Genomic DNA, 27,059 nt, shown 5'->3' on the forward strand with positions numbered 1-27,059 from the left:
ATTGGGGAGGGATATAACATGCATGATGTTGGCGTATTCTAGTGTCAAGTGAGCCGCAAAACCAGAGCTACCTCGCCCGTATGATTTGTATCCCCTTTGACAGCCATGGCGAGCCGACTGTTCAGAAATTTGCCCCCAAATTTGGGGCCAATTTCGACTGGTGGGTCAATGAGAGACCCGACTGAATATGTTTACTCCGTAGTGCAAAGTTAAGACACTCGCGTCCAGACACCTAAGGCAGCAAGGCATGCGGAACACGAAGAAATACTATTCTGTTCTGCGTGCTTCAGACTCCTGCTTTCCTTGGGTGGTTACGGATATTGCCTGTGACTAGCAGAAACGATGAGTGCCAGCCTCTTGTTTGAGCACCGTCGGCCAGCGTTGGAGGATAGAAAGAGACTATATGGTATCTTAAAGTCCAACCAGAAGATCCAGTAACTACCCTTTTTTGCACATTTTCTCTTCTATTCAAAATTCATTGCGTCAAACTAATATCTCCTCCAGGAGACCGTGACTATTAACATAAGTCAGTCCTATGTTCACTAACTTGGATGCTCGTCATACTATTTTCATCAACTCGGGTATTGGTTACATGATAGGCTTAGTGTGGATTCTCTGCCTGACCAACTTCATCGTGCTCTGCCGGCTTGTCTTTTTCAAATGCTCCCCCCTCATTTACCTTCCTAGGTTGTGGTGTTTCCCAGATGGGGAGGAACCTACTGGTCAACTCCTCATATTCTATCAGGCGCTTCCCATCTGCATAGACAGGCGGGTGTTTAGAATCCATAAACAAGGGCCACGGTCCTTTATCTTTGCTGCTCATCTGCAAGTACCGCTCAAACACCTCTGTGTCCATCCTCTCATCCCTGCGCATCCAAAAACCGTTATTCTTTCGAGTAATGAGATGGCTCGGTTGCTTCGCGTGAAACTTCCCGGAAATTTCATTCCGAAGTCCTGGATCGCACTCGTCGAGGGAGACGTCGTAGCAAATGTCTATAATGTTCCGAAGACCGAGCATATGGATCATGATCAGCTCCGCACTGACGCCAGCCGTTTGTTGTCCAGCTTTGCGAACAGCATAACCAGTGAGGTTCTCAACGCGGGCCTGGGCCCAGGGGATAACAACGGCAGAGCGTGGGGACTTTTCGCTGCGATATTTGGTGCGGACGACGCATCGTAGTGTGAGATTTGTCTTCAGTGCCGCTTCGGTCTGGGCAGAAACTTCGATCTCCAAGTTTGGCATGTCAGAAACAGTACAAGGTTGGAGAGTGGCTGGTACAAAACTGACTGCGGGTGAAGTGCTTGGGAAAGAAAGTGGTGCATGGGAAACATGCAACGAAGGGGGAGAATGTGATTGCACGGATGATGAGTTACCTGGCGGTCGGCGGCTATAATTATCTAGTTCCGCGTTTACGCAACCCAATCGCCAACGAAATTCACTGCGATTGGCCCCTCACTAGGCGCCTTGCTGTGCGAATCAGTGCTCTCCAGGTGCAAACACTCTATGGCTAGGTATTCAGGGAATAGTACTTTATTTAAGGTATTGACATCCAGCAGGGCTTGAGATCCAATCAAGGGCACTGCCACACTGCCAATAGAGACTACGGAAGTCTCTGGGTGCTTGAGGAGGTACCCGTCAAATGTATGGTTAGCATCCGTTTGCATGTAGGTAGGGGTAGTACATAGGATAACCGTCTAGACTGTAGGTAGAGAGAGCAAGCAAACCTTATCCAATCAGTAAGTCTAAGATGAAACATCGACGTTGATTGATAGCGACTCCCACGATGCACACCCTCTCTCTTTGGGTCTATATAATGGCCGACTTTCCTCGACTCCTTCTTAGAATTCCTCAACAAACACTATCGCAAGACACATCATTGCAACAATCAGCCAGTAAATCCTCATTCCAACCCTGCAACGCAACGAATCCACCTGAGACAGAAAGCCAAAAAGAAAAGTCACCGTGTGCCAATGGGAGGTGGTTCTTTGTCCAGCCCGAGGTTGTGTTATAACGGTCGATTTAATACAGGGTTGTGGAGGATGGCACAACTCCGGCCCAGAGAACACCCAGGTGCGTCGCTCTTTGGTGCGCTGCAGGTTGTTCCTAGACCATGACTCTGCCTTTGGATACAGCATCTTATCTCGTAATTCCTACACCATTCGTGGATTAGATTACATTAGGCCTGGGCTGGTATAGACTCTAAAGATGTCTATCTGCAATTTTGTGCTGATTAGAAAAGTAATATTAGATTTCCCATACTTGATTTAGAATCCGACCACCATAGTAACTAGACAGACAAGGCGGATCCAAAGTCCTTTTGTTTCATCGCCCAAGAATTTGATCCCGGTGAATAAACCTCCCATCTCGTTTAATCTGGTTATAGAAGTCCTGCGCCCAGCGTAGGTGGTGGCTGTCGCCCAACTCAGTGAATAACTTCAACGAGAACGTTTGGTCCTCCAGACTTTCGGAATGATTGAGCGGCGAATAGATATAGCGTCTCTGAATCGTGGGCATCGTCTTATCCCAGCCACTATCGACGGCTTGCCGAGCCACTGCGATGGCCTTGGAATCCGTCGCATACGCCTGGGGCGTGCCACGGAACATATTCCGAGGCACTTGGTCCAATAGAAGGATCAACGCCAACGCTCCTTCTCCTTGGCCGGTCTGGATCCACGTGTCGAGTTTACCCTCTTTCGCTGCTTGGTATGGGGCGCCAAGATTGTCGCGGACGTAGGCATCGTCGGAAGCACTGGTGCCGTACCAGAAGGGCTTTTTTTGCAGGTAGGTGGGAGATGACCTAGGACCGAACCAGATGTCCAGAACGTCGCTATAACTGTAGTTCGACATCGGAGGCCGAGTAAAACGTGCTGTTGGCTAGACAGGAAGAAGAGAGGGGGGAAATAAGGAGATCTGCGCCTTTGAAGCTGCAGGTTTGAATATTTGACTAGACGCACAGAAGGTATGGGTTATTATTATGGAAGGGCGAGAAAAAGAAATACTACTTACAGTTGCTTGTCAGGCGAATCCGGGCAGGGACGGTTCCCGCATGCGGATTCGGATTGGACTTCCGCACCGATCAACATTTTCTAACCACCCGCATGTAGAAACCACTGGGTGACGCGTGCGGTTGCAAGAAATGCTACGTGGCGTAGGCAATTATGCTGCTTAGACTGTCATAACTGTGGGCTTGGAATACTCCGTCATTGGAAACTCAGCGGGGCTACTACAGGCAGCCCTAGGCTGCGCACAGCGAGAGGAATAGACCAAACGAAATTCATTCAAGCACTAGCAATAGTCCTGCGGGCTGCTATCCCAGCACTAACGTCCGGAACTCGATACTTTCGCGACCGGGGGCATTCGGTGGGGTCCTGGGGTCGTAGAAAGCGGAATGAGGCACACGACCGGCCACGGATTCGTCGGAGTCACTGCACTTGAGCAGCAAACATTCATCCGGCTGCATACCAGACCAATACAGCCATTCCTGAGCCTTGTTAAATGCCACGCCAATAATCTCTCCGGTGCGGTGCGGCTGATGAAACTTGATAGGAACCAATTCCGTCGATTGAACGGAGCCCGCCCTCGCAAACGCTAGTGGGCACGACTGCACAGGACCCTTCAATGGCTTCCACACGTTGATGATACGGTAGCGACCGCGGAGGGCCTGCTCAGCCTCGCGAGGGTCTGGAATGCAAAGCCGGACGCGGGCGGCCGCCGCCTGCGCCGTCTGGTCCGCATGCGCCGTATGCAGTGGTTTGCGGTGCGTATCGACGCTTTCCATCCGGATAACGTAGTCAAAAATGATGACTCGGTGGGCGCCCTTGATCGAGTCTAGCAGGAATTCCTCCACCGCTGGGTACCAGGTGCTCTGGATTGTTTCCTCGGACTGAATGGCCTCGTATGGTACACGGAGAACACCCTGGAGTGGCTGGAACGCATCTTTGTCCAGGGAAAACTCGTCCTCGCGGCCGCGGATGTCGTTGAGCGTGACGGGCAGCTCAGGCTCGGTGTAATTCATCGCGGGCAACCCCTCTGGTGGCGTCCCTTTGTATAGGAATGGTTGGGAGCCATCCACTGGTGCTTTGTAGAATTTGATTTCTACCTGAGCCGTGCCGCGAGGAATGGACTCAACCGGAGGCTGGGAAGCGGCGATAGTGTCTGTTCTGGTCATAGAGCCGGGAATCCTGGATGATGAAGGTAAGACTTTTCTTGGCCTGTTATGGGTGGTATCGATCGGCCCCTTTGAATGGTTTATATTTATTTTACCATTTGGGGGCACGGTATAGCATAATCAAGTCGTTGCATTTCAGGGTTACTTTACATTCCACCTTCGCCTGGGCATGATATAAGGTTACATTCTATATACTACCCATGGGGGCCGGATTCGTGTACGTGGAGAAAAGCTGCTGGAATGATGGGAATGAAACAGAACCCACAGTGACCCTAGGTAAATAATATAAATAATCATCCGAGAGAAATTTATCTATCTCTGCCCCCATCACCCTGCTACTCCTGCTATAAAGTCCACTAGGTTGGATCACGCAAAGAAACCAATCCTCATCTTATCCCAATCTTATTCCAACTGGCCTTCAGTCCAAAATGGCAGAAAGTGTGCTTTATAAACCAGACCAGTATGACGACGCCTATGCTTGCGACCCAGGCGTTCTGCACTTTCTCAGCACGGTGCTAAGCCATTTACCTCCACAATCCCAAGTTCTCGATGTTGGATGCGGGACTGGCAAACCAGTGGCTGAAACATTGGCCGCTGCAGGCCATTTCATAACGGGGATTGACAACGTGCACGCCATGGTCGAGCTGAGCCAACAGCGGATTCCCAATGGTGTCTTCCAACTTTCTGACATGCGTCAATATGTCCATCCCACGGGGAAGCAGCTCGATGCAGTGTTAATGGTACGCTCTCTCTTTCGCCTGGGCAGGGAGGAGATCGAAGAGACTGTGCGGAAGTATGGAAGCCAGCTCCATGGTGGCGGACTGATATGCATTGCAACAATGGCGGCCGATGATTTCAGCCCCGATAATATACTCTCTGGATATGACCCTGACGGATTGTGTGCAAGAGAGGTCAGAAAACGGTTTATGGGCAATCAAGTGACAAGTGCACTATTCACTCGAGCAGGGTGGAAACAACTCCTGCAAAAGAATGGCTTCGCTATTGTGAATCAAAAGATGGATGTGTTTGGACCACCTGACCGAATTGACTCGGATGCTTTACCATATTATTATATTATTGCTGAAAAGATATAGTGATTCTTTGTCTGCGGTGCCTTGCGCCTTCGCATTAATATATGGAACTTTATCTCCACTCCTTTAGAATACCAATCCAGACATGTTAATTGGCTTTACCGGTGCTATTTAAACATATACGCAGGCATAAAGTACAGTATATCTAGCTCGTAAAAGCTTTATTAATTTGTTATAAATAGATAAAAGATCGTAACTTCTTTTAAAAATAATACAGTAAATAAGAGTACCCTAATTTCTGTGGAATATAACTGGAGCTGGCAAATTCGCACTTTATATATTAAATAAATAATTATAGCTTAGTAATCTAATTAGCCCCATTGGATGCTAATAACAATATCTATAGATTTACTACTCCTACATATTAGAGCGCTACTATCGAAATACAACGATCCGAAATTAGTATTCGCGAAAGCGCCTATTCAAACTTGAATGTTAGAAGTTTTCATTTTCTCTAGGCTAGTTCGGTCCAAGATAGCCTATAATGGACCATGCACTCAACTGAGAAAAACAAAGATTTCGTGTCTCGTACATCCATCCAGCAGGATATATTGGGGCGCAAACTCTCCTGTCCAAGACATACCCTTCTAACTGAAACGGGACAACACAGGGAGGCTGTCGTGATTTTGCGCTTCTACCCGGAGCCATAATTGGTAGCTCTGTTCATTGATGATGCAGACACGCTTTGGCTTAAATAATAGAGCTAGATTTATTTGGATCGAAAAGGCAACTCTAGTAACAGACAGTATGTAAGAAATTAACAACGTAAACCATGAGCCCGATGTCCCACGCAAGGTGGATCAGGACGGTCGATGCTATCGCGTCAGGCTGTAGGTTCAGCCCGCTGAACCGGGAGCCCATTGTCGAAGAAGAAGAAGGTTAAAACCCCAACAAGAAGGGAAACCCCACCTGCAACAATGTAAGATATCTCTGGGCTGGAGATAGCGATAAAAGCAGAACAGAAACCAAGGAATATACTAACCAAACAAGCCCCACGTGTAGTAGAAGCTGAACGCCTCGACTAAAAGTCCAGATAGCAGAGGGCCTAGTGCCAATCCTAGGTTGAAGAATATCTCTATCAAAGAGAACAGACGGGAGCTCGCGCCATAATCACCGAAGACCGTCGGATCCTTAGACTGTAGTTCGTACATAACCCCTGTTGCCGTCAGTGGCTTGATTAGAATAGTCGGCCCGCAGTAAAACCAGAGAGAAGAGTCGCAACGCACTAGTCATCTGCAAAGCTCCCCCGCCGCGGACCAGGCTAAGCATAACACCGATGCCAGTTATACATGTAAAAAAGGAGGCTTTGCCATGGGTTTCGGGGCGGCTCCAGGAGAAAGTATCAGAGCCAGGGACCCCGAGCAGCCAGAGTAATGGAGCCAAGAGGACCCAGCCGACTGTAGTTAGATACCGATACCCTAGAAGGTCGCGGAGACATCCGATGAGTGGACCGAGGATTACTTGAGGGAGCTGTAGCCCAAGAAAGATCAGTCCCGTCGTCATGCTTCTCCAATGGAAGATACCACGCAGGTGGAGAGGCAATGTCGTGTTAAAACCAGCTGTGATAATATTATATAGAAGGAGGTTGGCTGCTCCTGTAAGGAACCTCGGTTCTCTGAACATGAGGCCATAAAACCCTGGGCGCTGCTCGGGGGCATCTGATGGATTAGCCTTGGGAGGTGTTGCGTTGAAAGACGAATAGCCTTGTGATGATGATGATAAAAGCAATGTAGATGCCTCATCCTGGCTTTGGCTTTGTCGCTCCACGGCTCCTTGAGAAACATCTGACGAGTATGAGGCTACCGTGCGGGGATCAGGAACAGAGGGGAGGCTATCTCGCCTCTCCAGCATGACAAGGCGGACGATAATATTGAGGACAAGAACTGCTAGGGGAGCAGTCCAGGCGGTCCAGTATCCAAGGAGCTGGAGGAGGGTTCCGCCGACCGTCGGTCCGGCAACGATGCCCAAAAGCGAAAAGGACATGACTAGCCCCATCGCCTTCCCCATGTCTTCTGGTCCGATGTTATCTGCTAAAGTGGCATAGCCCACAATCCAGGAGGCTGATCCACCGACCCCCTGGATCACGCGACCGAGATAGAGCACCCAAACTGTGTACGGGTAAGCAATACAACTCTTCCTGGGAAGTCCGGCAGGAAAGGACCTCACCGGATGACGCGATTGCAATCAAATATGTCCCGGCTAGAGATGCTGCGAGGGCAATCAGGAAGGGCCCCTTGCGATTGGGGGTCTTGTCGGTAAAATGGGCAATTGGCGGTGCCGCCATGAGAGCGACCAGACCGTGGAGAGTAAGCAGGGCGTTGGTATACCACTGCGTTTCGGACGGGTCAACATTTAGACGAACTTCCAGCATGTAGCTTAGCATAGGGATAATGAAGCTATACAGAAAGGTTTCTACGGAGTCTCGATTAGTTCAGTACTTGATAGCGAGGGACTTAGCCAGTGATGAGAGGGGAAACAAGGCAGGCGCACCAGCGAACAATGCAATGCTGATGGTGGTGATGATGAGAGGCTTCGCGGAACGCCATCCATAGTTCCAACCGCCCATGGTGAAAAATGATCGAGGTGGCGGCCGGGGGTGTGACGAGTAAACTCACTACCTGCACCCGAATTTCGACCGTTAATTATACTATCGGTAGGTCGGATTGAATGGACGAGCAGGAGGAGCAGAAACTTCGATCATGGGGTTGTCGCATTCGGCCCGGATTATTTTATGTCGTTCTCCAGAGCCATCGACCACGGAGTTAGATCGGGCAATCGATGGCAATCGTGCCTGTATTTTAGTGGAACAGGCTACGTGACCTGGCAGGAATTTCCGTTGGAATGTGCCTAAACAGTAGCTGGCAACCTACAGTTCCACAGTCCCTGCGTTAAGTAACGCCCATTACGGCTGTCGTTCTCCGTTTCCGGAGACGATCCACGACAGCTGAACCGTCCTTGACTCTGGGCAAGTCGGTCCAGCTCTTGCCATTAGCATGGTGGAGATATCAACACGTGGGATCTCAATGTACCAGTTCGGGGCAAACTGGCGGTTGTGATGCGCGGCATACAGTGTTAAGGGATACAACTAGCATAGAAAGCAAAGCATTTTTTCATCACTTAATTTCCGGCATGTTGTAAAAGGTCTCCATCCCTAAGTATTGACTGCTATGTCTATGTCAAGCTATTCTAGACTTCCTCTGTAAAGAAACTTCGAGAGCGAGTCACCTCCACGCCGGTTCCCTCTGCGAATGCTAAAGCATTGGGTTTCTCGACCCGCACCGTGACCACATCGTTTCCAAAGCGCACCGTCACAATGCGAGCAACGAACGTGACTAAAGCTTCCACCGACTGAAAGGCTGTTTGATCGACTTCCTGGGAGCGCCATATTGATTAGTTTGTGTTTTCCTGGGTGATAGATCCCTCATACCTCGGCCACGACTCTCGTCATCTCCTGATACATGTCTAGAAAATGCGCCCCAGGACTTTGAAACTTCAATGATACCACAACCACCTGCTTCTCAAGTCGTTCGTGCGGGTTGATGCCAATGAGACAGTGGCAGCGAATATTCCGAATCCGAAACTCCTCTCCAGTCACGACGGCAGCCTCAGCTCCTTCCGGACTTCGCCCCAACGAGGCATGGCAGCGGTACCATAGACCTTGTTCAGCTCGGAGTAGAGCCTTCGGAAGATGCAGGTCCACCTCACATTGTCCGAACTCTTGCTGAATAGCGCCCGGCCTGTTGGCGTGTATCTCCCTGGCTGTTTCCTTGAGGTACCCTAACGCTAAGCTAGCAATTCTCCCAGCCAGGGAGGCTATATCCTGTCCAGGATCGACCGATGGAAGCGCCCTGCACCATTGTAGGATGGGACTCGGATAGCCAGCATGTACAATGGGCCAGTGGCGAACAAGCTCTTCGATGCGGCGATAGAGCTTCCCATAGTCTAGAGACTGGGATACATCATCATCTGCTGCCGATGCCATGATAGAGCAACATGATAGCCTGAGAGACATGGTGCATGGTTGCGGCAGACATGGCCGATGCCATGCCTCTGGGGCGCAGGGTAAAGGGAGTTGAACATTGCGAAGACAGATGTGGTCGACAAGCGGCGGCGCCAGAGGGATTTGAAATGTGGATTTGCATTCACCCATAGTGGCTGCTCTAGAATATGCAAGGAAATAGGCAAAGTTGAAATATCCAACAAGTATGTTATCTCATGAAATGAACAACCAGACGTTAGTCTTACACCATTGGAGGCACGGAAACTGTTGTTTCAGATTGGTAAACAAGCAAGTACCACTGGAATGTGACCTTAAGATGGTTGCATGTTAGGGATCATGCTAATTCTATTTCTAATAAGGCTATTACTAATCTTATCTATTATTTCTGACTGCTTTCGGCCCACAAATAGAAAAGTAAAGTAGTATACAAAAGGCCTTCCGAATGCGGCAGCTTCTGCCAATTCCCTGTGCCTTTTATGCAACTGTATTATACTATTTAAGACACAAAAAATGTTGTTTCAGGTCAGTAAATAAGCAAGTACTAGTAGAATGTGACCTTGAGATGGTTGCATATTATAGAGATTATACTAATTCTATTTTTGATTAGAATATTACTAATCCTATCCATTATTTCTGACTGCTTTCAGCATATAAACAGAAAAGTAGAGTAGTATATGAGAGGCCTTCTAAATACGGCAGCTTCTGCCAATTCCCCGTGCCTTTCGTGCAACCGTATACCACTCATCGGGAATCGCACAGATCGAACTTCTAATGCAGTTCTAGTCCTACTGATGCAATGACTAAAAGAGAAATTACGATATGTCTTAGAATAAACCCAATGGCTACGGATTAAAACGTCCCAGGTAAAATAGGCCGTTTCGATTTCTCTGGTTTGGGTGTACAGTGCGAATCATTCGATACAACATTCCATTACTACCTAAATGAACGAACAAGGCTCTATGTAACCTTAGTGCCGTAGCTTGAGGAGAAACTGAAACTGCTCTTCAGCGGCCTTATCCTTCCGGAAAATTCCCGTCCGACAGCTTGTCGTAGTTACCGCGCTAGTTTTCTGGATCCCTCTCATCACCATACACATGTGGGCGGATTCGATGACAACGACCACCCCCTGTGGCTTCAGGATTTGATCGACAGCCTGCGCAATCTGCTCCGTCAGACGCTCTTGAATCTGCAGTCGTCGCGCGTAGACTTCCGCGATGCGAGCCAACTTGGACAATCCCAGTACCTGACCGTTGGGGATATACCCAATATGGACCTGCGACACCAGTCGGTCAGCCGTATTGCAGTGATATCATGTGCAGTAAGCTTCCTACCTTGCCCATAAATGGGATTAGATGGTGCTCGCACATGCTGAAGACTTCAATGTCCCGAACAACGACGATCTCGTTGTGGTCAACATCGAAGATGGCGTTCTTGGCGATGTCCCACACATTTTCATGGTAGCCTTTCGTCAGGAAGAGCATCGCGCGGGCGTATCGTTCGGGCGATTTGAGGAGCCCATCCCGATTCGGGTCTTCCCCCATGTCGGCCAGGATCTTTCTCATGCTGGCTGCCATTTTCACCTCGCTGGTTGGCTCCTTCCCGTCGATGGGCTCGGCGGAGAGCGTAAGACCTATCTCGTGTTCATGGTTGGCATATGTTCCTTCACAGGGGAGGCATCGGGGGCATACCATGCGTTCCATTCTTGTCGTTTAGAGGTCGACGGTCTACTGACTCCGAGGACTCAAGGATAAGGTTAGATTCTGGGATAGTCATCGCTGTGTTTGCTTAATCTTTTGTGAGATAGGTACAGTGTCGGAGATGGCAATGTACAGTACTTTCGGGCTTACTTATAGTCAGTCACCGAAACTGTGGGTACAGACAGAGAGTATATTATAAAGCATATGATACTTTACTAGCTCCAACAGGACCACTTGAGAAGCAACGCTTCCGGAAATTGATCAGGTCTTTTCCTAGTAGGTCTATGATGGGGGAAAGGTGCTTGGCTGCATAGTGGGTCCTTGCCGATCTATAGGCCTTTAAATCCTCTACCGACGGATGCGGGGAAAAACCTTTAATTTTCCTGTTGATTGACTAGAAATGGGGTACCCCTCGATGAGGGTGGAGAATCAGCAGGAAACCGTTACATCCACAGAGTGGAAAATTAAGACCATTAAATAGGCAACATCACAGCTCGTTTGCAGCTTCGAAATATGCTACTCTGTGTCATTGCCACTAGATAGATTAGCTCGTATACTGTGGTCTATCTTCACTCCGCTGCAAAGCGTATTCAATGGTGTAGTGATGAAAACCCTCCGAATTATTCATGGTTCTCTCCAGGCACCTGAGATCTAGGCTACCAAGCCTCCACCAGGCACCGTTTGCCCTTCGGTGACATCAAGAAATAGGCAATCTGGTCCATATCGTCTACACCCATTCCCTCTTTTGTCGAGACGACTGCCTTGGGGAACTTTCGGAAGAAGTGCGCCGTTGCCAGTCGAAGCTCAGTCTTAGCCAAATGCATCCCGATACAGGTGCGAGCACCGCCACCAAACGGCATAAATGCATCTTCCATCTCCTTAGTAGGTCGTTCCCAGCGGCGAGGATCAAATCTAGTATCGTTAGCCCCTTGATACATACATACATATATATCAGCCTGTTCATGGTAGTTTCTCTTACCTCTCTGGGTCCGGGAAGACGACAGGATCCCGATGTAGGCTATACGCCTGAGTAGTGACCGTTACACCGGCTGGGATCCAGTATCCCCCAAGATTAATCCCCTGTGGCGATACCCGAGGCAGGCCTGAGGGGACACCAGTGTATAAACGCAATATCTCGGTAATGACCTGGTTCAGATGCGGCAGCGAGCGGAGATCATCGTCCTGAAAATGGTCTGGCAGACTTTGCAGCTCCGCCAACAGCGCCTTTTTGATGCTAGGATTCTGACTGACCTCCCATACCAGATAGGTCATGGTCGTTGCCGTAGTATCGCTGCCCGCGATGATAAAACTAATTGCCTCGTTGATGATCTCGCAATCCGGGAGGCCGCCTTTCCCGGCCCCGAATAGCCTCGTAAAGAGAGTTGGCTTTAGGTACGGATCCGCAGCAAGCAACTTTTTATACCGCCGCACAGACTGCGTCGCGTAATTCTCCATACGGGAGCCCGCTTCCGCGGATTGGCGGAAGACGGCGAAGAAAGGAATTACACTCGCCAGGCTGACCATCCCTGGGAAGGCCACCCGCACGGCTTCCATGGCGGACACAGACTCAAGGTCTCTGGAATATTGGGTTTTCTATCCGCCGTCAACCATGGTCATTACATCATCTAGCATGGGGGATGAAAGCACTCACCTGTCCATGCTCCAGCATCCTGAACGAATCCCCAAAGCACAGCTCTCCGACCACGTCCGTCGCCATAAACATCCACCATTTATACACATCCGCTGCACCTCGCACTTCCATCTCCTGTTCTATCCTGCAAATTGCCAGGCGAACGCGGGCAGTGATTGCAGGCTCCAGGACCTTCATGGACGAGTTGGACATGGGCGATGCGAGCAGTCGTCTTCGCTGGCCGTGGAACTTGGGATCACTGGTGTTGAACAGGTTCTTGACGTCGTATCGAGTCAAGTGGCGGTAAAACTGCGATTTGACGAATGGGCTTCCGATGCTGTGAATCTCCTTTGCCACGGCATAGCTGCTAATATCGACTTGATTTGGGCTGACACGGACTACTGGGCCTGGATCCCGGAGTCAGCTCGACGACTAGGAAACGCTTCTAGACAGACTACTAACCGTATCTTTTATGTAGCGAATGCACGTATTTCGCTTTGTTGCCAATAAGCCAATGGTACGTCAGGATCACGTCTGTATATTTCGACATCATCGGCCCGGGGAGCGACGATAGCGGATCGCCCCATCGCTGGATTATGATCTATTGGATATCCTGTAAGTGGCTGGTAAAGTAGACATGCGATAGACACAAGGACGGCGCTGAGATGTCTTACGCGGCTAAGAAAAGTGACCAGGAGGAGGAGAGACAGCGTGATGGCAAAAGCTGGCATGTCGGCGATATTCACGAACTGATTAATTAAGACAAACGTTGCTGGATCTTCTCAGACGCAAAAGAGTGTGCAGTGTTATCCAGGACTGATTTGTTGGGCCCTGTGATAAGAGGAAGCTTTGTCGTGACCTGGCTGACTGGAGCCCAATTCCCTGGCCGGCGTTGGAGCGACCATCATGACCCGGTCTTAGCTGACGGCTTCAGCAGACATTCTGGCAGCTGCAGCCACCAAATTCCTTATCAGGACGATACGGTTTCATTTGGCCGCGTGCGGAATCCTACCCAGTAAATTCCCCACAAAAGCCTCGCGGAGGTGGTTCTACAAGCAGGGCCCGGAATTGGTAACCCATTGCCGCTTCGGGAACAGTGGCCCGGGCCTTGTCAATCCTAGACTGTGAACGTTAGAAATCCGATTGCTTTTTAGCTCTCAAAGGGGTTTGAGATTTCATGCAGCAATGGCCGAAAACCCCTTGATACGAAATATAATGCATATTCTGTGGCATGAGTCGGCGGACGAGGCCGCCTACGAAGCTGCACGTCTCAGCCGGGTCTTCAACCAGCGTTCCCCAGCCCGGTTTCCACTGGGAATAGCAAAACCCACCAATGAGAGCGATATTATCGCAGCGATTAAACTCGCATTGCAATGCAATTGCCGTATTGCCGTTCGAGCAGGGGGGCATTCATTTCCTGTTTGGAGCGTACAGGATCACTCTATCCTGCTGGACCTAGGCAACTTTAAGGTCTTGGAAGTGGACGAAGCAGCTCGCAGCGCAAAGGTGTCCCCTAGTATCACAAGTAAAGAGCTCAACGATGTGCTGATCGAGAAGCATGGGCTCATGTTTCCTGGGGGTCATTGCCCAGATGTCGGCCTTGGGGGGTTTCTATTGCAGGGTGGGATGGGGTGGAATTGCCGGGTATGTCGCATTTCTATGATATTAATAAAATACCTAATCCTTTTTCAATCTCAGAATTGGGGCTGGGCATGCGAAAGCGTGGAAGCGATAAAGGTCGTCACCATGCAAGGGGAATCGGTCTTTTGCAACTCACAACAGAATGCCGACCTATACTGGGCAGCTCGGGGCGCGGGGCCAGGTATGTTATCCTCACCTCATGCACTTTCTGTGCTGGGACCGGTTCCTGGGCTAAAGAATATGATTCAAGCCTTTCCTGCAGTTGTAACGGAATTCCACCTGCGATTAATTCCTTACCCGAAAAACGGATTCCGGTCATCAGGCTATATCTACCCGCGGAATCGGTACCGTGAAGCATTCTCCTGGGTGCTTGAAATTACCCCAACGGTTGACACCGATACTGAAATCACGGTAGTAACGCGGTATATGGAAGGTCAAGCAGACGTTTGCGTGTGTGTATATTTCGTTTGCATGAAGACTACGCCTGAGGAAGCCGAGGCAGCTCTGCACTATATTCACACGCAGCAAAGCCGGCCGTCAGACACGCTGACCGAGTGGTATTGTCGAGAAGACAGCCTGGAGAACCTATACGACAAACAGGCCAAGGCAAATCCGAAGGGTCATCGGTACCACACCGATAGCGCCTATATCCATAATGATGCCGACGTGGTCACAGTGTTAGAAGACGCGTTCCTAGGTCTGCCTCGGGGCAAATCGTTCGCATTCTGGTCGGCTATGAACCCCTGGAGTAGACGTCAGCTGCCTGATATGGCCTTGAGTATGCGGTCAGATCACTACTTCGCGATTTACGCATTATCTGAGGATATAAGGGATGACGTGCAACACCAGTCCTGGGTGCATAAGGTCATGAAAACCATTGAGAATCACTCAGTAGGCACATATCTCGGAGATTCAGATCTCCAGAAGATGGAGCGCTACTGGGACAGCAACCATGCCCGATACTTGATGGAGATATGTGATAAGTGGGATCCTAAAAGTGTAATGTGTCGGTATCAGCCCCGTCGTGATGAACTCGAGACAAAGAACTAGCTTGGATTGTCTTAGTTGTTACGGAATTGGAACCCTCTAACAAAGACGGCCTTTTAACTTCTAATACTAATAATTTAATATAAGGTCGCTAGCAAGCCGGGGTCGCAGCTCAGCCGGTGTATGAATTTAATGTGCCGGTGTATACCTTACACCGGCTAAGATATTCTTAGACCTCTGTAAGCCCGCGGGCGGCCTGTCATGGGCTACGGGCTAAGTTTATAGCCCATGGACTCTTAACAGGCGGCCCACGGTCTTTATAAAAGGGGGAAAAATAGGTTATCTAATAACGGCCATAAAAGCCTATTAAAATAAAGATAACTAACAAACTCAATGACTGGAGGTTCAAGATAAATTGGATAAAAGTAGATAATGATAATCAAGAAATGAAAGAGCCCTAACGTATCTATATCTACGAAAAAAGCCCTCTCCAGCTCACCTCACCCGCTCACTCACCCCACTCACCTTGGCTTTGAAAGCATCACCCATCTCACCCGCACTCACCCTCTAGTTTAGCGTCAATCACCCATAAAGCGGCAAGGGCTGAAGGGCTCAGGTATTATTTGACCGCGTTCACAAGCATGGCTTAAGTACGGCTGAGCGGACGGGAAGCCCTGTTCTCCTCACCCTGTGGTGGTATGTACCAGTCTCGAAGGAAGAATGGGATGTATGGAGGCTTAATATTAACGGACCAATTTAAGATATCACCGCATCAACGCGAGGAGGTCTGCAATGGATGTTCTAAGAAACGCAACACCCGCCGCATTCACCTTTGGCCAGACTTTCGCTCGCGAGCACCCAACCGCCCTCGCTGTAGGCAGTGCGGGTCTTATCTTCGCTACAGCACCACTCGCCGGTCCTGCTGTCCTCGGAACTCTCGGTTTCAGCGCCACAGGGCCTGTTGCAGCTGGAAGTCCTTTCGCTACATTCCAAGGAGCTGCGATGGGAGGCCCTGCTGCGGGGATATTTACAACGGCTTCGGGGTTGGGGGCTGGGATTGTCGGTGGGACGTGGGTGGGATATGGTAGTGGTAGTGGATCTTCTGATGGTGGTGGTGGGACTTTTGTTTGATCAAGTGCTAGGGTTGAGCATAGCTAATTAATCTGGATATAGATGGAAGTCAGAAGGCGGGGGATAATGCCGAAGTGGTAAATGAGGATATGCCTGACGTGGGATACTGCGCGGTTCCGAATCTCTCGGATTTCGTTGGTCTCGAAGATGCGCTGGTGGCTCCAGTGGTATAGGAACTCTTCATTCTGGCAAGGCAAGGCCCGTGAAAAGGATAGTCATTATTCACATTTTCATCTTAGTCTTCCCTGTGTAGCTACATACATACATGGCATTCACATTTCACAAATTGCGTCATCCAAGAATTAACCCCCGTCCCTCGTGCCCCATCCACTCTCATTTAAACAACATATCGAAACTTCGGATGCTCCTTATCAGTAAAGTCCTGAAAGTACGTCATAGAGACACCCTCATCATTGTCCATGCTGCTGGTATTAGCGGCTTCTTTTTCCTTCTTCACATTCCTTCTCCAAAGATAGACTCTATCAGAAGCAAATTTGTTAGCGTCCCTCCCACTGCAACTCGAACTAGGGAACTTACACCATCGACACCTCAATCACAATCATCAGCGCCACACTAATATAGAAGGCACGGAACCCCGTTCGATACCGTGGTGCTTCCTTGTGTCTAAAGACTGGGGAGCCACGATGTGGCCGATGCTGTAGGACATGAACATCATTACCTGTGGAGATTAGTTTACTTCGGTATATTCTACCGTTGTTGAATAAAATTTGGAAAAGACTTACCCCAGTCGTGGCCTTTTTGGTGAAGCCGCCAATATTCGAGGAGATGAGACTCATGCACATGATGTATGTTGACATATATGACTGAAGTATATTGATTAATATCATTTGAGGGGTGTTTGAAGCAAAAAACACCAAAAATGAAGAACTTACTATACAAAGCCCCGAGATTCTTCCCCCTCGGCAGCGCTGTGAATCGTCAGAATTAGCAACACTCCCACCCTGGGTTCAATTCTCATATCGGATAAAGATACATACTCTCAACTAAAGCACTCCTAATCAATATAATTACATTCGTCAGTATCATCATCGCACATCTCGAGTTCGGCACCAGCTGCGAGATAGTCCCTGCTACGATATTAAACATGAGATGAATCGCATGAGGAGGCATGGACAAGATAACTGCCTGGCGCGGCGAGTAGCCCATACCTTTGATAATAAGCTTTCCGAACTGCATTTATCAAGGCTTGATTAGAAGATGTAACATACTAGGGGAATAGAGTCAAATAGAACTCACCGCGCTTAATCCACCCGCCGGGATACATTACAAAAATGCCTGGGCGCAAAACATCCACACCTGCTGCCTTAAGCCAGCTAGGCAGACACTGCTTTGTTTACAGAGAGAGCTTAATCTCAGAGTAGAGCACTAGTTATGAGTAGATACTACTCCGTAGTATAGGTGCTAGTATAGACTATAGGTATTAGGTACTCCGGGATTTATTCCGACCACTAGTCTCCACTAGCCCTAACTAATTCCCAACCGGGTAAAGTGTCGATGGCTTACTAGCTGAAAGAAGCATATCGCGATACATAGATTAATAAACAAGACTTCTGCCTTACTCCGAGTAGTGTCCTGGCATGTCCGTGCATCATGTAGCAACATTGTCCCCCCAATTTCATTTCAGTCGCTTGAGACTGGGTGCTAGCAAGCCACCTCAGTTTGTTATCCAGGCCCCTTAAGGTGTACAGTGATGCCCTGAGCCGTCTTGAAATCTGTTTTGAAGGCTCTGGTCTAGCACCCCTTCATACCCTCGAGGGCGATTCTTCCTTTTTCTTGCGAGTCTATGGTAATCGGCTTAAAACACCTTGATCAGATCAGTAGCTTGGGTAGTGTTTAACATCTGTAGCTCACTTCATAATACAGGTAGATAGCTGGAGTCCTCCAAGCAGCAACAACGGGGCAGCCAGGCTCAAATCATGAAGGGGCCGTTCTGAAAAATGTCATATCTTTAAACACTGAGATACTCATTCAGCTGGCAATCCGAAACTGGGCTGTCTCTGTGTCTATAGGTTGAGGTAGTTTGATTCAATATATCTAGAATATAGCGATTCCTTCCTACTACGGTTATTGAGGATCTAGGTAACCAACGGGATAGATATTCTCATATACTATTACGCTCCATCGTTCCCCCACGACCAAACATAGCACATGGAATAAACAACAAGTAACGCAGACCGACATCCCAAAACAGAGCTGTTCCAGTCATCACACCAGCACGAGTCAAAGCCACAGAATCAATCCGCGTGGTGCTTAGATATCATTGTTACCTCCGGAAACGCAGCTATCGAAATTCAGTCCGGGACCACAATAAGCCTTATCATTGTAGGAACTGGCATGACCCATTCTCAGCCATCCTTTCCAGGTGCCATGGTGGTCTAAGCGCACGCATTGAGTGCCACAGATCTTTCCGTGTTCAATCTTGTCGATGTACTTATGGATGGCTCCAGCGATGGTATTGATTTGGGCAGTAGTGTCACAATTGCGGCCTGAGGCGTAATAGTCGTATCGAATGTTGTCAATGGTGCCGCTACTGTGACCACAGTTATGCTGATCAGAGAGAGCTTTGATTGAACCCCCAAGCGTCTTGGCAAGATGATATAAGTCTTTGGATATAGCGAAACAGGCCGCGGCTGCCGAAATATATGCGCATGTCTCGACGGGGGTGCGCTCCACAAGCTCAACGTTGGTGTCTCTTGTTGTAAGATTCTGCTCGGTGCCAGGCTCGTCGAGAATCAATCGGAATCATTTATCTGGCAGGGGCTGGCCTTCGATAGAGAGGGTCTGGCCATCGATAGAGGAGGGCAAGGATAATGCCTGAGCTGATATTGCCAGACAGCACGTAGTCGCGATCAGCGCATTCTTCACGAATAACATAATAGTGGAGGCCGTTAATAATAATCAAGAAGAATATAGTGATTAGGGGTGTCACTCGGAGAATAAAATAACAAAACTCTAGAAGGGTAACCATTGGGGAGGATGAATGTCGAGATTATACGACAAAGCTCCTTTTTATAATGGACTTGAGAGCATAAACGATGGAGACTTCTCGCTTCTTTGTTAGCTTGTCCGTACCCTGTATAAGATAGTACTAGCATTTAAATCACTACGGAGTAGGTCGTGGTGGGCCTACAAGGGTATTTAACAGACGGTTGCTACCTAGATAGTCCCCACTTGCGCGATTTTGTCGTAACAAAGGGTTGACTTCGTCGAAACGTCAGCTAGGCGTATTACGCCTTCATTAGATCGGGCCCGGGGAGAAACATCGGTGATCTACCTAGAAAGTCCATCGGTAAGATACCGGGGCAACTTGGGATTCGTTGAACACTATGGCTTATAATTATACGGGGCTACTATTATCATTCACACAACATAGCAAGCAAGAGAACAGAGCGAGAGGCAGAATAGTCCAGGAGATATTATTGTCCCTGTCTATCCCCTTGGCCTCTGAGAGCTTCTTAGCTTCCCCTTAGCTTTAGCTGTATCCACTTAGAAGTACGTTCGGAGTATGCTAACCCAGCGCTTGCTTCACAGCCACACCGTGAAATTTACTTTACAAGGCCAGGTAATCTGTCGTCCGACGCTAGTCTTAGGCATCAGCCTAAGTAGTTGCATTAGGGTTATAAACTTGTAATATTGTGTATGGTTCAGTGGTTTAGTGTATAGGTTCCACTTTGCATGAACTACAAAACTATTAGCTTCCTGTCCGGACCCTCCTCTTAATAGTATTATTAGGACATAAAATTTAAGGTAGCCTATTAAAATTATCTAACATAATATCCAGGCTGAAAGCAAGGTAGCAGATATAAAGTACATTATCTTGAATTAGGAGTATGTGTGTATGCTTAAGTTAGAAAAACATGATATCTTCGAGGTTAGAAATCCCCACATGTCTTACCATCGGTTCCACTTTTGAGTAAATGTAACCCTACTAAGCTGAACTATGGTGCTATGAGGCAATGAATAGCAGGCCGTCTTATCCTAAGGGCTCATAAACAGGGCTCTTTTGACAATTATGTCAATCGGTGGAGTACGGATAAATGCTGATGATCCTTTGTGGCCTTGGTTGACCATACTAGTAGGACTTGCTGCATGGGCGACTGATGGGATGCACGAAATGCGAAGGACATGTTTGAGTGGCTTCGAGCCCTGCTTGAGGAGAACGAAGAGAGTTCGACGCCATTACCGACGCCAGGAACGGCGAGATAGACTGAAAAATAATAGATTAACGGCACCGACAGAGCTCATGCGGATCAATTCTTTGCCTACGATGGAACGACACTGCCATGGTGAATGTACATCTTCTCCCACACTATTCATGGGATTGGTTATGCAGGGAGCTAAGCGACAGCATGCGCTCGGTTCTATCCTGCCAACCAATCAAGCTTCCTTGCATAACTTCATCAATGCTCAATGGAAACACGAAAGATGCCCCCCGTCTGTAGAGCCGGACTCATGGTTTGGTTCCAACTTCGAGTTCTACATTGTAAAGAAAGCACCCAGTTATGACACCCGGTTTGGTCCAGTTATATTCGGCTAGGGAGCTGAGAACGAGGGGAGATTTCTCACGTAGGGGTCAGCCAGCGGAACGGAGCTAGGAAACCGCGTGTTACGAAGGCATACGAGCAACGACCAGGTAGCCAGGGGTATCTCCTGCCGTGCTAGACCCTACGGCTCGGATCCGGGTGGTGGATGGCCCGTCCAGACCATAAATCACAACTTGGCTATCGATGACTCACTCATCAACTACCTTTTTAGGCATTTGGGGGTTTTAGCAACACCTCCTCGTCTAGTAGGTCGTGAATGGCTGATTCAGACAAGGATATCCTAGCTGCGCCAGCTTGGCAACAAGTCAGGCTGCAAATATTGGCCCTCTGCAACACATCCAGGAAGCTAATTGAAAGATGTCGAAATCGTACCGAAATTGCTTGAGCCATTGAGTTGGCAGAATTGGAAAGAGGGAGAAGACTGAGATTAAAGCGCGAAGAGAATCGAGAGGATCGCGCGTCCTGAAACCACGTCAGAGACATCCATCGCTTCAGGCGGGAATCGCATGATGCCGTGCCCCTCTTTCAGCTCTTCTTTCAGCTCAGCTGGCCGACTTTGTTGGATGGACCTCTTCCTGCCCTCGACAATTCCTCCCGCGGTAACTTCAAGCCGGCCCCTCCTTGACGCCCGTCTATTCATCGACTATTCAGTTTGCCGACTTCTCTCTTCTCCACAAGAAGCCAAGCCCCCTTGCTGTGCTAGTAGAAAGAATGCTTGATTGACCTATCGAGTACGATGCGTCTGGCATTCTGCTTATTCAAGCAAAGGAACAGAGGGCTGAAAACATGCAAGAAGCATGGAATATACTCACAGCAATCAGATCATCGGCTCAGGCTAAAGAAAGGACTTGTTTGCTTGCAACTTGTGTCCATGACGGTCTCATCTTATGACTCTTTGGGAAATTTGGGAAAGTACGCAGTAGATACGCTTAGTTGAATAGCACGTCCGTTTGGCTTATGCTTCGGTATTTGCTTCGGAACAAGTTATATCCATGATAACGCATGTAGGTCGATAACTCCAGGGTCACCCATGATGGTATTTCTCCACGGCGATAAGCTTGACTAAGATATGTACCTCGGTAGCTGATCAAGGGATGTAGAATAGTTCAAGACAGATTGCCTTCTATTCCGTTCCGTCCTCCTTGTCCTGGGTAGTATGTTGAAAGCACGATGTAGTTTGCCGTTCAGCATGGTACGGATGGGATAGATTTGATGTATTGGAGTGGGCTAAGAATCAGGCTTTCTTAGATAGCTCTGGAAACTCCTGTAAATGGTGGTTTTGATGGGTGTTGGATTTCCTTTTCTGCTTTGTTTTTTCTCTCCAGTCCCACTAGATCTGCTAGGCGAATGGACAAAGAGCTTTGTAATTGCTGGAACTAGAAATGAGATTTGATTGGTTGGTAATATGGATCTTATTTATTTACAGGGATCAGAGGCAATTTGATTTCATTCGTCAATTCCCAACTACTGACTACAGAGAAATCTGAGGGTTCAGGCATCAGCCGGGACCAAAACAGCCCGATAATACACTTCGCCTTTAGCCAACTTATCCATCGCCTGGTTAATTCCCTCCTCGCTCATAGGAAACTCTTCCAAAATTGGCTTTACCTGATGCAATGCCGCGAATTCAAGCATCTTGCGGTGCTGGTTTCGCGAGGCAACAAGAGATCCCTTGACGGCAATCCCTTTGAGGATCAGGGCCATGTACGGGACTTCAAAGTTGCCCTTCGAAACCGACAGCGGGTAGACAATTGATCTAGGGGCCATGATCGGGAGGATAAGATCCCATCTCGGCGGCGTGGAGGCAGTAACGAGAAGTCTATTCAAGGGCGAAGAGACCTGTAGAGGAGCAGCATCTTTCATGACGACAAACTCATGCGCACCGAGTTTCATCGCTTCCTCGCGTTTCTTGTCCGAGCTTGACAGAACGACCACACGACAGCCCATCTTCGACGCGAACTGGATGGCTAAGTGGCCGAGGCCGCCGACGCCAAGCACACCAACGGTGTCTCCGGGGTGGATGTTATCGAGCGCAGCGAAGGTAGTCGCGCCTGCGCATTGGAGAGGAGCGGCTTCGGCATCGGTGAGTCCGTCCGGGATCTTGTGCAGGAAGGCCTCGCGCCAGATGGCGTGCGAGGCAAAGCTTCCCTGATCGTGGTTGGCGAGGCCGTAGAGAGTGCGCTGGGGACAGAAGGGCTCGGCGCCCTGGAGACATTGGATGCAGTGGCCGCAGCTGTCGACTTCGTAGCCCCAGCCGACGCGATCGCCTGTTTTCAGGGTCTGAGCGTCGGGTCCGACGGCCTCAACGATGCCGACTCCCTCGTGGCCTAGGACCATGTTGGCGCATCGCTATGCTAGTGGTTAGTCTTCTGATAGAGAGCCTGTTTTCTTGCTAAGAGAATGTCAAGACTGACATAATGCAGATCTAGGGAGGAGCATTAGCAAAATATCCTTCTTGGAAATGTGATGGCAGAAGCACACCTGTTCCACACACCCCAGATGCAGTCACTCTCACCAAGACATTGTCACCGATAAGCTGGTCTGGCTTCGTGGTGGTGCTCTTCACAGCCACACTACTGCTCTGGCCTTTGAAGACAGTGAAGGAAGGCATGATGAAGACTTGAGATAGTGTTAGATATATGGGAGAAGATGAGGTTAATCGAAAGATGGGAGAGTTGTCTGATCAATTCAGTCTCTCTACCGAAACCTTTTATGTTGATGATCACGGGACCTGCTATGAGACAAAATATCGGAGTCTTCCACTAAGAATCCTGGTTGTGGTATTCACCAAAAGCAGAATGACTGCACAGCCTCGCGGATTCTCAGTGGGATTTATACGTGTGGTATTGTTTATGCCACTGCTCTGAAGTAATCGGTGCAACGGCAATCGGAGTCCCGGAAATGGAAGACCAGAACTCCGAGCTGTGTGCAACCATTGTACCATGTGGAAACCAAGGCGGACATGAGGTATGGTCTGGCTATAGACATCAGAAGCCATTTCACGATCTGCCATGACGCAATTGGAGCAACAGTGGCTACTAATCATTCGTTGGACGGGTTTATAAGATCAACCCCATCATTCGGATGATATTCGGGGCTCCGAGCAGAAATATCCGACATTCAGAATCAAAGCTGACTGTAGAACGCACGAGCTGTGGTGAGACTTTCTGATATGCGAATTGATGACTGATCAACAAATCATTTTGGGCATAAATATTATGCAACTAACATAATCCACTGATGAATGCATAGGGTTACATTATTTTCGGAGGTTGAAGTCACTGCAGTCAAAGTGACAACAAAAGCAATGGGTTCAGTGACTCAGTCTGTACCGTCTCAGTCTCGGAAGCAAAGGATTGACAATCCTGCATGCGGCCAGACAGGATCTAAAGGGCGGTAGCATGGAGCCCGTGGACCCATCGAAGCGCTCAGATCTCAAACGTTTAACAAGGATGTTCCCTGCTACTATATTCAAGGTTACACGGCGGATTATTTCTACATATTCCCCATCAGTCGAGTTTGTATCTCACCTATACAAAGGCATCCGAAGCACCCCGGAGTGCGATTCTAAAGTGAGGGATTAAATAGTCCACCGGTGGTTCGGTATGATATGGCTTTGGCTGATGCTTTCGATTCCCGAGACATACACGTCGACGATATGGAAGTCACCACCGATTCGCTCCTGCCTTCAAAGGACCGAAATGACTCCGGGCGTCCGGAATTCATGACAGCATCGACAGAGCCGCTGATATGATTTTGTCCGGTGGCATGGGAAGCCATTAAAATGTTGGAAACTAATAAAGCGGGATTCTATATCTACCGGTCCTTCGTGCAAGCCGTCCGTTGTTGTCCGTGCCAACATGGTGAGAATTCTCGATATGACCGCCAAAGCTGCATTACTGGCGCTCTTGGCTGCCTTTGCCCAGGCCAGCCCACCCTTTGGTTCTTCTTTCGGTGTTCCCGGAACAAACGCAACTTATGACTATGTTGTCGTGGGTGGTGGAAATGCAGGCTTGACTCTTGCTACCAGACTAGTCCAGCAGTCTGCGGGCACAGTCGCCGTGATTGAGGCCGGATCGTTCTACGAGATTAGCAATGGAAACTTCAGTCAAGTGCCAGCATTTACCGGGGCATCGTCGGGCAGAGAGCTAAGCGATTGGCATCCTTTGATTGATTGGGGATATGCGACCACACCACAGGCTGTAAGTCAATGAAACAAGACAAAAAAGAAAATTGCTGACAACATGTAACTGGAACTAGGGGGCGTACAACCTTTCCATTCATTATGCACGAGGCAAGACGTTGGGCGGCAGTTCAGCTCGAAATTCAATGGTCTACCAACGTGGAACCGTGGGAACGCACGAGCGATGGGCCGATAAAGTGGGGGATGATAGCTATCGATGGGAGAATTTCCATCCCTACTTCAAGAAGAGCGTCAATCTCACAAGACCCAACATGCACCTGCGGTTCCAAAACTCCACGCCTGTTTATGATGCCCTGGCGGCGAGTGATGGGAATGGGCCACTCTCAATCTCATACCCAAACTATGCCCAGGCATTCACCACCTGGAGTATTCCAGGCTTCGCACAAATTGGGATTCCTGAAATTCCGGGATTTTTGAGCGGAGAGATAATTGGACATTCATATTCGACGTTAACTATAAATGGCACCACGATGACTCGGGATTCTTCCGAAACCTCATTCCTTCGCGAGGGCCTGAAAAACCCGAACCTCATTGTTTATCCTATGGCAATGGCCAAGCGCATACTTTTCACCGAAGAAAAGGCAGCGTCTGGCGTGGTCGTTGAAGTGCAGGGTCTTGAGTATGTCCTGTCGGCTCGAAAAGAAGTCCTCGTCTGCGCGGGAGCGTTTGGATCACCGCAATTGTTGATGGTTTCTGGTGTTGGACCAGCGGAAGTCTTGAAATCTTTTGATATTCCAATAATCGCTGACCGGCCGGGGGTAGGGCAAGGGATGCAGGACCACGTCGTTTACGATATCGGATACCAAGTCAACGTTCCGACCATGTCCTCGTTAATGAACCCTGCTTTCGGCGCGAAACATATCCAGTTGTTTAACGAGCACGCTGCAGGCATGTTGACCGGATCCAATACGGAGGCCCTGGCGATGGAGAAAATCCCGGAGTCTCTGCGAGCGACATGGAGCAATAAAACACGCGACCAGCTGAATGCCTACCCAGCTGACTGGCCTGAGGTGGAATATATCACCGTTCCCTTGAACCCAGCCAATTCAATCGCTGAGCCTGGCATCGATTACGGCTCATTAGGCATTGTCCTCGTTGCCCCCGAGTCTCGAGGAACATTGACAATATCTTCGGCCGACACCAATGTGGCCCCGATAATCGATCCAAATTATTTTGATGAACCCTCAGACATGGATATTTTGGTTGCTGGCTTCAAGCGCGCCCGTCAATTCTTCGACACCGAGGCGTTGCGAACTATTGTCATCGGCGAAGAACGCTTTCCCGGCAAGAACGTGTCGACTGACGCGCAAATCGCAGATTTTATTCGGAAAAATATCCATACTATCTGGCATGCATCTTGTACCTGCGCAATGGGCAAAGTGACTGACCCAATGGCTGTGGTCGACGCGCAGGCTCGAGTGATCGGCGTGCAGAAGTTGCGCGTGGTGGATTCATCGTCGTTCGCTCTGTTGCCACCAGGTCATCCTATGTCTACCGTCTGTAAGTTGTACACTCTGATACGAAAAAAGATTAGATCGCTAACGCTGGATTAGATGCACTTGCCGAGAAGATTGCCTGTGATATCTCCGGCCATTGCTGAAGAGGTGGAACAACGGTATGGAATCAGGTTAACCGGAGAACATGTCTGTCTTTACCCACTTATATGCGTCTAGATTAGAATGTGTCTAGCAGGGATTCATCTCAATTCAACATCGACTGATGCTCTACGTCATAAAACCAGTAATAGGCGTCCATGTAAACGCTTATACAACGACACTGCTACATCCAGTATGACTCCACACGAGGCCATTGCACAAGTCTTGGAGCCGCCAGAGCTGAATGTGTTACCAACACATGCAAAGAAAAAGTCCCACTTTTGCCGAGGCTGATAGAAGGAACTAGTCAGTTATTAAGTTACTTAGCTTCTCCGGAGTAACAAAGAAA

At 49.0% G+C, this 27,059-nt stretch overlaps 13 protein-coding genes across 13 annotated transcripts; 4 read left to right on the top strand and 9 right to left on the bottom strand.

The window, feature by feature from the left end:
- Positions 1-468: 468 nt before the first annotated feature.
- Positions 469-1,331, bottom strand: P170DRAFT_440711 (uncharacterized protein). The gene has a single exon (XM_024850142.1). The coding sequence runs from the start codon at positions 1,241-1,243 to the stop codon at positions 602-604; it is 642 nt and encodes a 213-aa protein (XP_024699713.1). The 5' UTR covers positions 1,244-1,331; the 3' UTR covers positions 469-601.
- A 992-nt stretch (positions 1,332-2,323) lies between these two features.
- Positions 2,324-2,848, bottom strand: P170DRAFT_480177 (DUF924 family protein; the record flags this gene model as incomplete). Its single annotated transcript, XM_024853760.1, has 1 exon — positions 2,324-2,848. One exon carries the CDS (start codon positions 2,846-2,848, stop codon positions 2,324-2,326), a length of 525 nt encoding a protein of 174 aa, XP_024699714.1.
- A 460-nt stretch (positions 2,849-3,308) lies between these two features.
- P170DRAFT_450533 (methyltransferase) lies at positions 3,309-4,169 on the bottom strand (the record flags this gene model as incomplete). Its single annotated transcript, XM_024851130.1, has 1 exon — positions 3,309-4,169. One exon carries the CDS (start codon positions 4,167-4,169, stop codon positions 3,309-3,311), a length of 861 nt encoding a protein of 286 aa, XP_024699715.1.
- A 428-nt stretch (positions 4,170-4,597) lies between these two features.
- Positions 4,598-5,263, top strand: P170DRAFT_430313 (class I SAM-dependent methyltransferase; the record flags this gene model as incomplete). The annotated part of the gene is made up of 1 exon (XM_024847943.1): positions 4,598-5,263. The coding sequence occupies one exon, from the start codon at positions 4,598-4,600 to the stop codon at positions 5,261-5,263; it is 666 nt and encodes a 221-aa protein (XP_024699716.1).
- Positions 5,264-6,237: 974 nt separating this feature from the next.
- P170DRAFT_503147 (MFS general substrate transporter) lies at positions 6,238-7,826 on the bottom strand (the record flags this gene model as incomplete). The annotated part of the gene is made up of 4 exons (XM_024854196.1): positions 6,238-6,416; positions 6,487-7,368; positions 7,427-7,672; positions 7,751-7,826. 4 exons carry the CDS (start codon positions 7,824-7,826, stop codon positions 6,238-6,240), a joined length of 1,383 nt encoding a protein of 460 aa, XP_024699717.1.
- A 620-nt stretch (positions 7,827-8,446) lies between these two features.
- Positions 8,447-9,410, bottom strand: P170DRAFT_430315 (dihydroneopterin aldolase family protein; the record flags this gene model as incomplete). Its single annotated transcript, XM_024847944.1, has 2 exons — positions 8,447-8,632; positions 8,688-9,410. The coding sequence occupies 2 exons, from the start codon at positions 9,408-9,410 to the stop codon at positions 8,447-8,449; spliced, it is 909 nt and encodes a 302-aa protein (XP_024699718.1).
- An 817-nt stretch (positions 9,411-10,227) lies between these two features.
- On the bottom strand, positions 10,228-10,834 carry P170DRAFT_450536 (GTP cyclohydrolase I; the record flags this gene model as incomplete). Its single annotated transcript, XM_024851131.1, has 2 exons — positions 10,228-10,533; positions 10,592-10,834. The coding sequence occupies 2 exons, from the start codon at positions 10,832-10,834 to the stop codon at positions 10,228-10,230; spliced, it is 549 nt and encodes a 182-aa protein (XP_024699719.1).
- Positions 10,835-11,505: 671 nt separating this feature from the next.
- P170DRAFT_513611 (cytochrome P450) lies at positions 11,506-13,318 on the bottom strand (the record flags this gene model as incomplete). The annotated part of the gene is made up of 5 exons (XM_024855130.1): positions 11,506-11,869; positions 11,937-12,550; positions 12,609-12,994; positions 13,050-13,188; positions 13,262-13,318. 5 exons carry the CDS (start codon positions 13,316-13,318, stop codon positions 11,614-11,616), a joined length of 1,452 nt encoding a protein of 483 aa, XP_024699720.1. The 3' UTR covers positions 11,506-11,613.
- Positions 13,319-13,802: 484 nt separating this feature from the next.
- P170DRAFT_503153 (FAD-binding oxidoreductase) lies at positions 13,803-15,278 on the top strand (the record flags this gene model as incomplete). The annotated part of the gene is made up of 3 exons (XM_024854197.1): positions 13,803-14,231; positions 14,286-14,409; positions 14,479-15,278. 3 exons carry the CDS (start codon positions 13,803-13,805, stop codon positions 15,276-15,278), a joined length of 1,353 nt encoding a protein of 450 aa, XP_024699721.1.
- A 729-nt stretch (positions 15,279-16,007) lies between these two features.
- P170DRAFT_430319 (uncharacterized protein) lies at positions 16,008-16,346 on the top strand (the record flags this gene model as incomplete). Its single annotated transcript, XM_024847945.1, has 1 exon — positions 16,008-16,346. One exon carries the CDS (start codon positions 16,008-16,010, stop codon positions 16,344-16,346), a length of 339 nt encoding a protein of 112 aa, XP_024699722.1.
- A 337-nt stretch (positions 16,347-16,683) lies between these two features.
- Positions 16,684-17,631, bottom strand: P170DRAFT_430320 (uncharacterized protein; the record flags this gene model as incomplete). Its single annotated transcript, XM_024847946.1, has 7 exons — positions 16,684-16,825; positions 16,884-17,025; positions 17,090-17,170; positions 17,240-17,275; positions 17,345-17,361; positions 17,516-17,537; positions 17,604-17,631. The coding sequence occupies 7 exons, from the start codon at positions 17,629-17,631 to the stop codon at positions 16,684-16,686; spliced, it is 468 nt and encodes a 155-aa protein (XP_024699723.1).
- A 4,771-nt stretch (positions 17,632-22,402) lies between these two features.
- P170DRAFT_480187 (NAD(P)-dependent alcohol dehydrogenase) lies at positions 22,403-23,522 on the bottom strand (the record flags this gene model as incomplete). Its single annotated transcript, XM_024853761.1, has 3 exons — positions 22,403-23,260; positions 23,326-23,336; positions 23,393-23,522. 3 exons carry the CDS (start codon positions 23,520-23,522, stop codon positions 22,403-22,405), a joined length of 999 nt encoding a protein of 332 aa, XP_024699724.1.
- A 1,267-nt stretch (positions 23,523-24,789) lies between these two features.
- P170DRAFT_503157 (GMC family oxidoreductase) lies at positions 24,790-26,715 on the top strand (the record flags this gene model as incomplete). The annotated part of the gene is made up of 3 exons (XM_024854198.1): positions 24,790-25,113; positions 25,172-26,615; positions 26,669-26,715. 3 exons carry the CDS (start codon positions 24,790-24,792, stop codon positions 26,713-26,715), a joined length of 1,815 nt encoding a protein of 604 aa, XP_024699725.1.
- Between the last annotated feature and the right edge of the window lie 344 nt (positions 26,716-27,059).

The sequence above is a fragment of the Aspergillus steynii genome (genome assembly GCF_002849105.1).
Source record: "Aspergillus steynii IBT 23096 chromosome Unknown P170scaffold_9, whole genome shotgun sequence".
In the NCBI taxonomy this organism is placed as follows: domain Eukaryota; kingdom Fungi; phylum Ascomycota; class Eurotiomycetes; order Eurotiales; family Aspergillaceae; genus Aspergillus; species Aspergillus steynii.